The 15,157-nt window shown below is 36.5% G+C and overlaps 1 protein-coding gene and 1 long non-coding RNA gene across 3 annotated transcripts in view; one reads left to right on the top strand and one right to left on the bottom strand.

The window, feature by feature from the left end:
• ADGB (androglobin) overlaps positions 1 to 15,157 on the top strand; it is a 187,172-nt gene that overhangs the window by 82,452 nt on the left and 89,563 nt on the right. Inside the window, exons 8-10 of the mRNA XM_067701839.1 lie at positions 1,350 to 1,597; positions 5,659 to 5,793; positions 9,618 to 9,712. Of these exons, the coding sequence (XP_067557940.1) occupies positions 1,350 to 1,597; positions 5,659 to 5,793; positions 9,618 to 9,712 (478 nt within the window). The remainder of the gene's footprint in view (positions 1 to 1,349; positions 1,598 to 5,658; positions 5,794 to 9,617; positions 9,713 to 15,157) is intronic.
• The window catches only part of LOC137204464 (uncharacterized), a 136,917-nt gene continuing 129,415 nt past the window's right edge, over positions 7,656 to 15,157 (bottom strand). For both annotated transcript variants that reach the window (XR_010933638.1, XR_010933637.1), the window contains 2 exons: positions 11,743 to 11,975; positions 7,656 to 9,914 (listed from right to left, as the gene is read on the bottom strand). This is a non-coding gene — a long non-coding RNA (uncharacterized lncRNA). The remainder of the gene's footprint in view (positions 9,915 to 11,742; positions 11,976 to 15,157) is intronic.

Here is a 15,157-nt window from a genome sequence, read left to right as displayed (position 1 = left end):
GAGATCATATTTCTTAATGTAGACATGTATTGCTACGAACTCTCACAGAACTACTTCTTAGAACTATCTTTGCTTTGTTGTATTTGTTGCCGTTGTATCTGTTGTATTTTTGTTGTGTTGTACTTCCATTTTTATTTATCGCAAAGCATTTTTTAAATTTCTTCTTTGACCCATTGGTTGGTCAGTAGCATATAGTTTAATCTACACATAGCTGTGAATTTCCCAGTTTTCTTCTTGTAATTAATTTCTAGTTTCATACAGTTGTGGTTGGAAAAGATGCATGGTACGATTTCAGTCTTCTTGAACTCATTAAGAGTTGTTTTGTGACTTAACACATGATCTGTCCTGGAGAATGTTCCATGTACATTTGAGAAAAATGTGTATTCTGTTGCTATTGGGTGGAATGTTCTATATGTTCTAAGTCCATCCTATTTGATGTGTCATTCAAGGCCAATGTTTTCTTTCTTTTTTTTTTTTTTGGCCATGACACGTGACATGTGGAATCTTAGTTCCCTGACCAGGGATCAAACTCACTCCCCCCGCAGTGGAAGCACGAAGTATGAACCACTGGGCTGCCAGGGAAGTCCCAAGGCCAATGTTTTCTCATTGATTTTCTGTCTGGATGATCTATTCATTGGTGAAAGTGGGATATTAAAGTCTCCTACTGGGTGCTCTTCGATGGGTGAGTCCTGGGATGGGTGAGTCTGTGACAGCCCTTTAAGAACTCTTTCTGAGTTTGCTATAGCCTTGTGGGCCTCATGGATGCAAGCCCTGCTGGCTTTCAAAACTAGATGTTTTGGGAGCTTGTCTCTGATCTGCAGGTCTTAAAAGTTGGGGTGCCATTATGTGGGGTTCAAACCCTTCACTCTTCAGGGAAAAGCTTAGGGATGTGAGCTCCCTCCAAACTGTGTGTGCCCACACTGTGTGAGGTTTATGGCAAGACTGTGTCTCAGCCTCTCCTAGCCATTTCACTATGTTTTTTTTTCTCATTTGCCAGATATGAAGGAATTCCTCACCTAATTTTTTTTATTATTTTCAGAGGAAATTGTTCTGTATGTAGCTGTAGATTTGTTGTGTCCATAGGAAGAGGTGAGTTCAGAATCTTCCTACATCACCATCTTTAATTGGAACTCTGTGTTTGGTCTCCTTGCATCAGCAAAGCCCACCACAGAGGAGGCACTCAATCAAAGCTTGTTGAATAAATAAGCACATAATGGTGTTTTTAACTAACATGTGAAGAAACTATTGTAATTGGTTTTTTGAAGTAGCAAGTTAATTTTTTTCTGTCAGCAATTCTTGATGTGGAATACAAAGCTTAATTTGGAAATTAATGTTGTTTTTTACCTAAGCCCAGGATATATGGACAAAGTTTGGGAGCTCTTGAGAGAAATATTGCCCGAGTTTAAGCTGTCAGATGAGTCCAGCTCTGAAAGCAAAATAACAGACACAGATGCCAAATTAAAAGAACAAGGAAAAGACATGAAGGATGGGAAAGAAGTGAAAGATGGCAAAGAAATGAAAGATGGCAAGGAATTCAAACCTGAAGTTTCAGCAACAACACTAAAATTACCTGAGAAAAGTGACAGAGTTTTAAAGGGTAAGACATTCTATATCATGATGTTATTCAATATGGGTATTATATATAAACACTTTATAGTTTAGTCATTGCTTAATTTAATGATTATTTATTGTCATTATATTTATATAAGTGTTGTGAAAACAGTCATGTAATTAAGGTCCTTTCTAAGATATTAGAACTTGCAATGGTGTTTACCATATGTTAATTATTCTACTATATTTTGCTCTCCTTAAAAATCAAAGGCAATTATATATTTTGATGATACTCAATTAATATATTTATTAATATAGAAAAACACATTAAGTTTTCAATTTCCCTTAAACACATCTTTCTTATGTTATATGTAGAGTGGAAAGGACCAGAATACCAAAGGAGAAAAGTTGTCCTGTTTTCCTTTTCAGGAAGTGTGAAATAGACACAGATTAGATTATGATTTGCAGGTTATTGTAAGGTGAAAGTTAAAATCTGGAAAAAAATTTTTTGCGTTATTTTACAGAGTGTAGGAGCATTTCTTCTTAAGTGGGAAATATATTTAATCATTATTTATTTTATGTTTTCTAAAATATTTCATATAGTCATACATATGAACAATAATGCTTGTATAGTAGAGTTAAATATACTAGAAGATACTCAGCTTTTTTATGTACTGTGATAGCATCTATAATGATCTTTCAAATGTTTATGTTTTATAAGATATTGATATTTTGTCCTTACCTAGATCTTATCAACCAGCATTTCTAACCATATACTGCCCAGAAATAATTACTGTAAATGTTCCTCAAAAATATACAAAAAAATTGTGTGTGTGATATCTGCCTATCATCAGTGCCATTTAAAATGATCTAATGTGCATTAGTTTATAAAAGAAAGCAAAAAAAAAGCCAGTTTAAATTCGTTTTACCCAGTGTATCCTAAATTAATTTGAACCTGGAATCCCTTTCTCATGTATCACAAGTTAACTTCTGTCTATCCATCCCTCCATTTAACAATCCATTCAATATACTACTTGCTGAGAATATCGGTTAAGTGCTCCAGGAATTAGTGATAACTTGATGAACAAAATCAGGTGTGGAACTCACTTCCTAGAACTAAGGTTTAGTGAGTGGGACTAACATTAATTTTAAAAATCATAAATACATACCAATACATGAGTCTTGAAGGGAAATACAGGAAACTTTAGGAGTTCATATGAAAGACCTAGTCTGGGGCATCAAAGAAGAATTCCCTAAGGAATTTTGAGCTGTGTTTGCAAAGATGATAGGGATATCTGGAGGAAGATTAAGGACTGAGAAGGGAAGAGCATTCTAGGTAGAGGAGACAGCAGATATAAATATTATGAAGAAGTAGCAGGAATGACAATGATTTGGAAGACCTGGCAGAAGATATGTTTAGCTGGAGGAGAGGATGTGTGGAATAAAGTGGCTTAAGAAGAGCCTGGAGAAGTAGATAGGAGACGATCATGTCAAATCCTCCAGGTCATGTTAAGATGATTGATCTTTACCAAGGAGCAATTGACGGCTAATGAAGAGTTTAGGGTTGAGTCATGATCTATTTCACATTTTCAAAAGGATATTCTCGTGCTCTGAGAAGAAAATAACTTGGTGTGCACATGGGGGTGGAGAGTCAGTGACATGAGTGGACATAGAAAAAACAATTTGGAGACCTTTGCATCAGCTCAGAAAAAACAATTTGGAGACCTTTGCATCAGCTCAGTTCAGAGACAATAGTAGCTTGGCGTAGGGTAATAGGACAGTCATAGTGGAGAGGCAGATAAAGTAAATGATTGAGAGATATTTAAAACGTAAAAAATGGCAGAATGTGGCAAAGATGATGTGTAAAATTCTGACTTCCAAAACTGGATAGATGGTAGTACCTTTTATTGAGAGGGGTAATGCCAAAAGAGGAACGGCTTTATGAGGAGAGATCACAGAATGACTCAGAACATATTGAATTTGAAGTGCCTTTAAGAAATCAAGTGTACTTTCATGTCAGGAGTTCCAGGCTGGTGATATACTTTTGGGAATCATTGACAAATGCGTGCCAAATTAAACAATGAATGATATTCCCAAGGAGATGGCGTAAAGTGAGAAGACTAAGAAGCTTAAGACTCAGCCTTAAAGAAGCTAAATATCTGAGAACTGGGTACCAAATAATGAGCTGGCAAAAGAGGTTAAAGGATGACCAGAGTAACAGGAAGAAGACCAGCAGAGCATGTTGCTACTGAAGTCAAAGGAAAAGAGTGTTTTAAGAATCAGGGAGATTGTGTCAAGTAGTGTTGAGAGTTGAAATATGAGGAGAATTCAAGTTTCTCTGCTGGATTTTGTGATATGGAGGTCACTGGGCACTGGTAAGTGATGGGAGTGGAAGACACGTTGGAGAGGTTAAGAAATAAGTGGGAAGTAAGATAATTTATAAACACCCCTGTTAGGAGTTTGTCTGTGAAGAACAGGAGAGCGACAATGTGGAAGCTGACAGGGAATGTAGGGGACCTGTGAAAGATATTTAAATTTTTACCTGATGAAGTATTTTTAAGTGATTGGGAAAATGCAGTTGAGATGACAGCCATAGTGTAAGTTTCCAGAGAGCCCAGGTGAAGGGATTGGACCAAACCAGGGAGCAAAGTCTCCTCCATCCTAATGGGTGGGCACAGGGCATGGGAGAGGACAGATGCACATTCAGTGGATGAATGGGTTTGATAGGGAGAAGCTGAGGGTTTCTGACAAAAGGCTTCTATTCTCTACAAGCTAAGAGTGAAGTGGAGGTGGAGATGAAGCTTCTCGTTGTTATTTAAAATAGATGTGGCAGAAGCTTGCAGAACTAGAGGAAGGCCATGTCCAGTAGGACTCAGCTGCTACTTTTATTCAGAGGGGTTGGCCAGATGGGTGAAATGACGTGACAGAGGAGCAAGAGATTTACTCATGGTATTGGCAAAAACACATTTTGGTAAACATTTTTGCATACTTCCCAAATTTCTATGTGAAAAGTGTGTTTTTCTATTTATAATTTTTATTATATATATATTATATTTTTAAAATTATGAATTCTGAATAGGCATTTAAAGGCTTTTAAAACCCCATTTTAAAATCATACATGAAGTCATATATTATTACCTATAATTAGTTTTAAGGCAAATATTTATAGAAAAGCCACAAAATAAAATTCTGATGTTTTTGGACTTGTTTCCCAATAAAATATCTCATCCTACACTTATAGTTATCTTTGCCTTTGTATCTAACATAGATGTTAAATCTACTATAAAAGCTATGAGATAGATTTACTTTAGAAGCTAAGGAGCAGTACAAGTTGTTAATGTTATAGTTTTCATTTATGCAAATTTAAAAAAAAACAAACAACCTGATCAATGGTGATTACAAGTTTAGCAAATGATGAAAGAATGAATGGCAGAAATTTGAAATTTCTGTTTTAGAATTGGAAGGGATTTATTAGGAAATAAAAAAGCTTAGGGGTAAGTTGAAGGAGAACATGTTTCATAGAAATGTAAATGTGAATGGAAATTCAAATGATGGACGGTTCTGGGTACTGGGTTTTACTACACACAACATGTGGACAATCAGATGTTGGTTTGTGGACATTGGTTCGTAGCCAGTTTCCACCAGAAGATATTCTGGAGGCAGAAAGCTGTGTTTCTTGAAATGCAAGCCCCAAGTAAAGAAGATCTAAGAGGGCTCCACATTTAGGACTCAACTTTAAGCACTTTCTTTGCTGGTTTTTCTTTTTTCTTTTTTAAATGAGAAAATCAGCCTGACACCATGATTTTATATGAATAAATTATATTCAGCTGATCATCTACATTTAACATAAAATTATGTGTAGTCAATAATAAATAATGCTGCATGTCTTTCACAATACATGTCAATTTTCAAAGTTTTGCTTTATTTTGATGTTACTAATTTGAGGTGAGTAGTACTTGGGGAAATTTATGGCTATTGTTTTACATTTAAATAAGTTAAATACTACTACTATTTAACTTTCTTTTCAACACAATGACTTAATAAGCGACATACACTGAGGTTTTGTAGTTAAAAGATTTATTACATTTTTTTAATATGTTGGAAAAGCCGATGCAAAAGACCTTGGAAAGAAGAGGAGTAAAGATGGAGAGAAGGAAAAAGAAAAGGAAAAATCCAAATGGTCTCTTCATGGTTCAAGGCCCTCATCAGACGTACAATATTCTCTACAGTCTCTGTCAGATTGTAAGTTCTCAGTCTCCTAGAATAATAATTATTGCACTTATTTCCTAAAATGCTGGAAAACACTGGAGCATAGAAATGTATTTCCTGTTTAGACATGTCTAAATAAGCTTTTCAAGGTTGCCCATAATTGTTAGGCCCTCAGGATGGTTATGCATAACAGAGCAAGATCCTACATATGAGACAATGTTATCCAAGTTCTTATGGTACAACAGTCACAGAAGTGTTTACATGAAGGAGAATATATAATACTAATAAAAATATATATTATATGTTAGTACACGTATTTTTATTATAAAATATATAAATATATTTATATAAACATATAATTATATATTAATGTGTATTAATATATGTCCTCCTCTGTAAATTTTATATATATGTTGATATATAAAATATATATTTTAAACTTTATAGTCCTAACATTGGATCATCTGTCTTGGTGCTTCCAGAGTGTATATCATAATTCTCAGTTCATCCTTCTTTACATGAAAACATGTCCATTTACCTCCAGCACTATGCTTTATCTAGTTGTTTTTCTTTTCATTTTGTCTTCTTTCTTAATACATTACTATGCTTTTTTGTGAGAGCATTTTCATAGTTCTGGCTTTGTATTTTTACAGAAACATGTCTGGTGGTTTGGTAGAGAAAATACAAACACTAGTCATTATATTTTTAATTTTATACAAAAACTTGTTTTCTTATAGTGATGCCTTAAGCAATCTTTGTTGATACTGGATGACATAACAGTCCCAAAGTTACTGATAATTATTCATGTTTGTGAGAATGGCTAAACCTTTCTTTGAGTTTCTTTCTTTGTGAAAATGATGGTAACAATGCCTCTTTTTCTACCAAACTCATAGTTAAGTCAACCTCTAGATACAGAATGTGGTTCAAAGTTTGGGCTGTGGAGTAAAATTGCCTGGGTTCAGATCTCTGCTGCATGAAAAATATGTTAGAGAAGGAAAAAATTTCCCTCTACTCTCTCCAGGTTCTTCTAGCTGGTGTAAGAATTAAATTGACATGAGACAGATTAACAGAAGAAAAAGAATAATAATTATGTATGTATGAGGCCTCATAAGAAAAATGAAACCCAAGGACAAGTTAGGCAATTGAGGCTTATCTACCATCTGAGAGAAAGAAAAGGGGGTCGGGGGTTTGTGACTTCAAAAGGGAGGAAGGCAATTCACCTGGAGATTGAAAAGCAAATGTTTGGTAAACACATGTTGGCTCTACCATGCAGAGGCAGTGGGACACAGAGAGGACTCTTGTCTCTAGGCCCTGCCCTACCACACTTAGCCCATATTCTTTGTAGGTGTCTCTGGTGGTAGTGCTCTTCCTGGACCAGGCCCTTTATCTGAATTCTTATAGGCAGTTAAGGGGGAGGTAAAAAGAAAGAATTCCTGAGTACTCTGTTCTTAAAAAAAAAAAAAAAAAAAAAGCCCAAAATAATCCTCATGACAGAGAGATACATTTTAAGGTGACAAATTTTGCTCCCCTACATATACAAAATTTACTTTTTAAATGTAAAAACATATTTTTACAAGTTGGGCATAGTTCACATCTTAATCCATTTTAGAGTGATCCAGGGTTAACATATAATTTATATATTGCGGTTCTAAAGATATTATTCTTCAATAAACATATTATCTAGTGCAGTGAAATCTAAGTGCGTGAATTTTTTTTTAACATCTTTATTGGAGTATAATTGCTTTACAATGGTGTGTTAGTTTCTGCTTTATAACAAAGTGAATCAGGTATACATATACATATGTTCCCATATCTCTTCCCTCTTGCATCTCCCTCCCTCCCACCCTCCCTATCCCACCCCTCTAGGTGGTCACAAAGCACCGAGCCGACCTCCCTGTGCTATGTGGCTGCTTCCCACTAGCTATCTATTTTACGTTTGGTAGTGTATATATGTCCATGCCACTCTCTCACTTTGTCACAGCTTACCCTTCCCCCTCCCCGTGTCCTCAAGTCCATTCTCTAGTAGGTCTGTGTCTTTATTCCCGTCTTGCCCCTAGGTTCTTCATGACCTTTATTTTTTTTTTCCTTAGATTCCATATATATGTGTTAGCAAACGGTATTTGTCTTTCTCTTTCTGACTTACTTCACTCTGTATGACAGACTCTACGTCCATCTACTGCACTACAAATAACTCAATTTCATTTCTTTTTATGGCTGAGTAATATTCCATTGTATATATGTGCCACATCTTCTTTATCCATTCATCTGTCGATGGACACTTAGGTTGCTTCCATGTCCTGGCTATTGTAAATAGAGCTGCAATGAACATATTGGTACATGACTCTTTTTGAATTATGGTTTTCTCAGGGTATATGCCCAGTAGTGGGATTGCTGGGTCATATGGTAGTTCTATTTTTAGTTTTTTAAGGAAACTCCATACTGTTCTCCACAGTGGCTGTATCAATTTACATTCCCATCAACAGTGCAAGAGGGTTCCCTTTTCTCCACACCCTCTCCAGCATTTATTGTTTGTAGATTTTTTGATGATGGCCATTCTGACCAGTGTGAGATGATATCTCATTGTAGTTTTGATTTGCATTTCTCTACTGATTAATGATGTTGAGCATTCTTTCATGTGTTTGTTGGCAATCTGTATATCTTCTTTGGAGAAATGTCTATTGAGGTCTTCTGCCCATTTTTGAATTGGGTTGTTTGTTTTTTTCATATTGAGCTGCATGAGCTGCTTGTAAATTTTGGAGATTAATCCTTTGTCAGTTGCTTCATTTGCAAATATCTTCTCCCATTCTGAGGGTTGTCTTTTGGTCTTGTTTATGGTTTCCTTTGCTGTGCAAAAGCTTTGAAGTTTCATTAGGTCCCATTTGTTTATTTTTGTTTTTATTTCCATTTCTCTGGGAGGTGGGTCAAAAAGGTTCTTGCTGTGATTTATGTCATAGAGTGTTCTGCCTATGTTTTCCTCTGAGAGTTTGATAGTGTCTGCCCTTATATTTAGGTCTTTAATCCATTTTGAGCTTATTTTTGTGTATGGTGTTAGGGAGTGTTCTAATTTCATACTTTTACATGTAGCTGTCCAGTTTTCCCAGCACCACTTATTGAAGAGGCTGTCTTTTCTCCACTGTATATTCTTGCCTCCTCTGTCAAAGATAAGGTGACCATATGTGCGTGGGTTTATCTCTGGGCTTTCTATCCTGTTCCATTGATCTATATTTCTGCTTTTGTTAAGTGTGTGAATTTTAAAGGAATAAATCAAAACCTTTTAATTAAAAATAAAAACAATAGAGGAAAACAAATTCTATTATTTTGGCCAGAATCTTTAAAGAACAAAAGCATCATGAATCAAATGGGGTAATTTCAGGGGTATTAAGGAACACATGAATAAATATTGATGTTCAGGAGCAAATCTACAGGCATTAAACATTCCAAACTAAGTTACCTTCTTAGTTTCCATTCTTCATGGGAGGATTAATTTATTTATGTTTTCTTTCTACTTGAAATGACACAGAAACTCTCAGAATTCCTTAAATTCAAAATAAAGATTCTATGAAAGCTAAGTTACATTGACAGATAGCTAGAGTGAGTTTATGTAATAAGTGTTTTACAATGAAGTAAAATGATTTCTTAATGAATTATATGGTACTACTGTGAAGGTAAAACTGATAAGACATTCTATAAAATAGATGTACATTTGAGATTTAACATTTATTATATGCATGCAGAGTTATTTACCTATATTTCATCAGCAAAGATAAGTTCATTAAGGAATTTGAACAGTCTACTAAGACCTGCCAGTTCCATTTTGTCTAGAATTTCCATGACGCAGTATGTGTTTGGTTTTACAGGTTCTTCAGCAATACAGTCCCCTCAGGTAGTTGTGTATGCTACCTTTACACCTCTCTATTTGTTTGAAAAGAATATCTTTTTATTAGAGAAGATGGTAAGTACTCAAGGCCAAGAAATTCAGTATAATTTATGGTGTGTGTGTGTGTGTGTGTGTGTGTGTGTTGTAGTAAAAGGTATATCAGAATTTAATCAAAATTTCATTCCTGAATTTCAGTCCTGTTATCTCTATAATTAGGCACTTAGGTACAGGGACCTGGAACATCCAAAATTTTCTTAGATGACTGCAATAGTTTTAACTACAAAAAAAAAAAAACAAGGATGTAGTCTCATAGATTTTTATCAATTCCTTTCATTGTAAACAAAAGGCATCAAATTATGTATTTCAGTGAGAAGTGTGTAAGCCATTCCTAAGTAATAAATCATCTTTCTATAAACAGGTCATACATATTTTCTTAACCTAAGACAACTTAAATAAATGCATATTGAGGGCTAGAAAACCACTGCTATGAGCTCCTTGTATCTTAAAGTAATACACACAAAAATGTTAATTGCTTTTTTCTTATAAATCTAACAACTTATAGAAAACTTAGAAAATATGGACAAAGATAATAAAATTAAGCTATTCATAGTATAAACACCTAGTCATAGACACTATTAACATTTTGGCGTATACACTTTGACTGTTTTTCTTGTCTGCATATTTTCTATGTGTACATGTGTATAAACGTTTTTACTCAGGGGAATTCTATTTTACTTTCTGTTTAGAAACCAGCTTTTTCACTTGACACTGTATCATTAACATTTTCCCATGATGTGAAATATTTGACAACATAATATTTAACAGTTACATGGGATGCATTGGTTTGCCATAATTTTTTAAGTTATCTTTGGTTCTGGGACATAAAAATTATTTTTCTCCTTCCCTTTTAAAGAGTAAAGCCAGATTACTCTTCAGTCTACTTAGAAAACAGCCTATTGTATTTGTATTGATTCCTAACACTTTGGGGAACTTTTAGACATCCAACACTTTATTGCTAGAATTTTATATGTTCTGAAATCACTACATCAAAGTATGAGAAGACATACTTCCTCCCTCCCTTTCTTCCTCCCTCCCTTCCTCCCTCCCTCCCTTCCTTCCTCCCTCCCTCCCTTCCTTCCCTGCTTCCTCCCTCCCTCCCTGCCTTCCCTCCTTCCTCCCTTCCTTCCCCCTTCCTCCCTCTGTCCCTTCCTCCCTCCCTCCCTTCCTCCCTCCCTCCCTTCCTTCCTCCCTCTCTTCCTCCCTCCCTCCCTTCCTCCCTCCCTTCCTTCCCTGCTTCCTCCCTCCCTCATTTCCTTCCTTCCTTCCTTCCTTCCTCCCTCCGTTTCACCCTCTCTCTCCCGCCCTCCCTCCCTCCCTACCTCCCACCCTTGCTCCCTTCTTCCATCCCTCCCTTCCTTCCCTCCTCCTTCCCTCCCTTCCTTCCTTCCTTCCTCCCTTCATCCCTCCGTGCCTTCCTTCCCTCCTTCCTCCCTCACTTCCTCCCTCCCTCGCTTCCTCCCTCCCTCCCTCGCTTCCTCCCTCCCTCCCATCCTCCCTCCCTCCCTCTCTTCCTCCGTCCCTCCTTCTCTCCTTTCCTCCCTCCCTCCCTCCCTTCCTCCCTCCCTTCCTTCCCTCCTTTCTCCCTCCCTCCCTCCCTTCCTTCCTCCCTCCCTTCCTTCCTCCCTCCCTTCCTTCCCTCCTTCCTCCCTTCCTTCCCCCTTCCTCCCTCCCTGCCTTCCACCGTCCCTCCCTTCCTCCCTCCCTTCCTTCCTTCCTCCATTCCTCCCTCCCTTCCTCCCTTCCTTCCTTCCCTCCTTCCTCCCTCCCTTCCTTCCTTCCCTCCTTCCTCCCTCCCTCCCTCCCTCCCTCCCTTCCTCTCTCCTTTCCTCCCTCCCTTCCTTTGTCCCTCCCTTCCTTCCTCCCTCCCTCCCTCCTTCCTCTTCCTCCTTTTCCTCCTCCTCCTTTCTTTTTAGATAGGAAGCATTCCTTCCTGTGAAAATCTGTAATATAACAAGGGTAATATTGTCAAGACAACAGAACATAATGTGCCATTATGAATGTAGAGAAAGGGGCAGTGTCTCTGTTTTTATTTCAAAGTTATTTACCTTTAGCCATGGTTAAATCCTAGTGTGCTTCCCAGGCTTCCGAGTCTTCCGAGTTAGGATTTCAGCTGCCTGTGTCAGCCCTGATTTTTTTTTAATCTCCTTACCCAGCCTTGGCCTAGGTGTTGTCTTAGATATTCCAGTAGTCTAACATCCTAGACTACAAAAGAACATGAGCCGTGCTTTATGGAGTGTCCTGGCCTCACGTATGGGAAGTACTTAAACACTTCTTAAAACTGAAAAATATAAAGATAGAATTTACATCTTCATTACACAAAGAAGGTGCAAAATAATCCACTTGAACTTTTTGCTGTTCTACTGAAAAATTAACCTGTAAACACAAAATTTTTAATTGAAAAAACAAAGAAACTCTCATGTTTATTCATTAATTCAACAGATGTTTATTAATTGTTTATTAATTGAATTACCCCACATGTCCTAAACAATGAGCTGGGATCTGAGGACACCATGATGAACATGATTAATAAGGACGCTCCCCACAAAGTTTAGAGTCAATGAGAAAGGCAGTAATAAAGTTAGAAGACTCTCATGATAGAGAGTGCCTGGAACATGGTAGATGTAGCATTAAAATAAAATAAAGTTGAATGAGTGACCAAATAAATGAATTAATGAAGGAGCGGATAAATGAGTATTGGACACATAGCAGAAACACATCTTTCTCTCCAGTGGGTGACTAGGGAAGTCTTCCTAAAGGGGGAAAAAAAATGTTTAAGCAGTGGCTTTAAGATGTTAGCCTGGAAAATAGGAAAAAGTGTGCTTGAAGCAGAGGGAAGCTTATGTGGGAAAGTCTGAAGGTGAAGGAGAACCCACTGGGTTCGAGGGACTACTAGAGGTTGAACAGATTGCAAAGGGAGAAGTGTTAGAGGCAGCTTGAGATGTGGGAGGGAGCCAGGATGTGCAGAGTATTATAAATCCTCCTTTTGGGGGTTGAAATGACTTAAAGGGCCCAGAGTTTCAGAAATGAGCCCAGTGTCTATAACAGTAATGAAATGAACTTCAAGGCTGTAATGAATTGACTACAGCGTTACAGTCTCCTGCTGATTCTTTTACATTATTTATTAGGATGAACACATTCTCCTGGTAAAAATCAGAATGTAAAGATGATATAATATTTTCAAGCTAAATCTACAGAAAACAAGTTCTGTTCTAGTGGAATTTTGTTAAATGGAGTACACTGCAAAAAATTCTAACTCCAAAGACAATAAGACCAGGCTGTAAAAATAAAGTCAATACTTTTATTTAAAGAATTGGTAAAGAATGCAAGAATAAAAGAAAAAAAAAACTTGGGAAGAAACAAAGTGTTAAGAATTACCCCACATTTTCCCCCATCCTCTTTCTCCTGGATCTTCTAAGTGGTTTTAGTTTTATTTAAATGGGTGAGCTGGGAGTTCTAAAAAAGCCTCTCCTATCTACTCAAAATCCTACTTTTAGAATGTCTGAGGTGGGATGGGGTAAGGGAGTGAAAGGGTTTTATGGACAAGGAAACTTCTAGTTTGTCTTACATAATGAATTATTCAAAAATATTTCTTGAAGGCCTATTCAGTATTTCACTAGAATGTTTCACTATTCTAAATTTCTCTCTGTCCCTAATTCTAATCTAAGGAAATTTGTGCCCCTTGAACAAAGTTTCTCAATATCAAACTATAACTATTATTAATAGCATTACTTTATGTCATTCAGAAGTATTGTGTAGTATGTTGGAAATAAAACGAAGTAAGAGAAACTGGCTTACATACCTTACATCAAGCTAGTACTTTTGTGGATTATTCAAACAATACAATAGGTGAAAATACCATACTTAATTATTTGACACAATATCTTACATTTTCTAAATGCCTTAAATAGTTTTATTTTCTGATGCTCTGCAGCTCAAAAAAGAAAGCAAACAGACTACAATTGTGATTGCAATTGTAAGAAGGAGTTGAGATGTGTAGACCAAATTTTTGAACGGTAAACTATCTGGGAATTATTCAACTTATAAATACTACTTTGGATATTATTTAAATGTAAATTTTACAGTAATGTATTTTTATTACTATACCGAGACATTAACTTATTGAATAACAGCAGTGTATTCTTCCATAAATTCTTATTGGAAAGGGTTCCTTTCAGGTGTTGGGAAACTTCTAAAATTTGACAGAGTTAAAGTTTAGCCTTTATAGCATCTATACAAAAAAGGTTTAGCCTTTATAGCATCTATGAAAAAAAAATTTTAAGCCACTCTAAGGCGTAATTCCAGGGGTTTCTGAATTTTTCAGTGAATTGTTAACATTCACAGATGGGATAAAGGGGATGTGGCATTTTCCTCTCCTTTAAATTAGGCCTTTTTTTAAAAAAAAACACAAAAACATTGAAGTGCTTTCCTCTTTATTTCACATACTTATAATGCTTTTAAGTGGCTCTACTGGACTTAATAATGCACTGATTAACTCTTTCTTACAATTATTAATTATTACCGTCATAATTAATCTCTGGATTCAGGAAGAACTGTTCTAGCTCAGGGATACCCCCGCCTATTTTGTGCCTCAACTATAGACTGAGCTACAGTTTGAGCTATAGAAAAACAGCCCCAACAGCAAGGCATGTTGTAGCTGAGGCAATAATTTAGAATAGGCTAAAAGGTGGGTTTCTGATCCCAATTTAAATGACTGCTTTATAAATTTACATTTTCAAACATTGGTATTTGCATAGAAATCAATGATGCAAAATCACTAGGAAGAAAAATAGTTACTGGCAAAACTGACTTTAAGGTAGTTAATATTTTATTTTACTTTAAATGTTTCAACATTTAGACCGTGAACATGAGAATCCGACTACAGTGTACATTACTTTAACTTTCACATACTTTTTGATTACTTATGGCATATTTCAGCCATCAGTCAGTAACTGAATTTCTACTTAAATCTTATCCTGAATTGTTCCAAAGCCAAGTGGCTTCAGGAGATCTGAACCGTCAAATATGGAAAGCATCTGCCTGGGAAACGACTTGATCTGGCAGGACATAGGGCAGCCTCTACCCTCTGTCCTTCTGTGAATGCCTCCATTGTCAGGCGTGATCATGAGGATTTCGTGTGGGCGGAGCAACCGCCCACAAGGCAACCGCTTACCCTCATGGACCTGACGCCTAAAGGCAGTGGGTTTTTTTGAACACTATGTAGCAATTGCTGGTGCTTAAAAAACAAACTAACAAAGACTTTACATGTTAAGGACTGCATCAAAGCTTTAACCTATAAAAATAGTAGCTGATTAATTTTGGACCAAAACTGATATACTAAGACTTCTGCAATCTCATAGAATCTTAAACTCTTAGAACTGAGAAGTGGCTTCTGGTTCTAGTCTCTCATTTTGTAAATAAGGAAAGGGGGCCCCAGATAACTTAAAAGATGGAAAGAAATAC

Source organism: Pseudorca crassidens, chromosome 13, assembly GCF_039906515.1.
Source record: "Pseudorca crassidens isolate mPseCra1 chromosome 13, mPseCra1.hap1, whole genome shotgun sequence".
Classification (NCBI taxonomy): Eukaryota; Metazoa; Chordata; class Mammalia; order Artiodactyla; family Delphinidae; genus Pseudorca; species Pseudorca crassidens.
The sequence above is the reverse complement of the archived record's forward strand: the minus strand, read 5'-3'. Positions and strand labels throughout refer to the sequence as shown.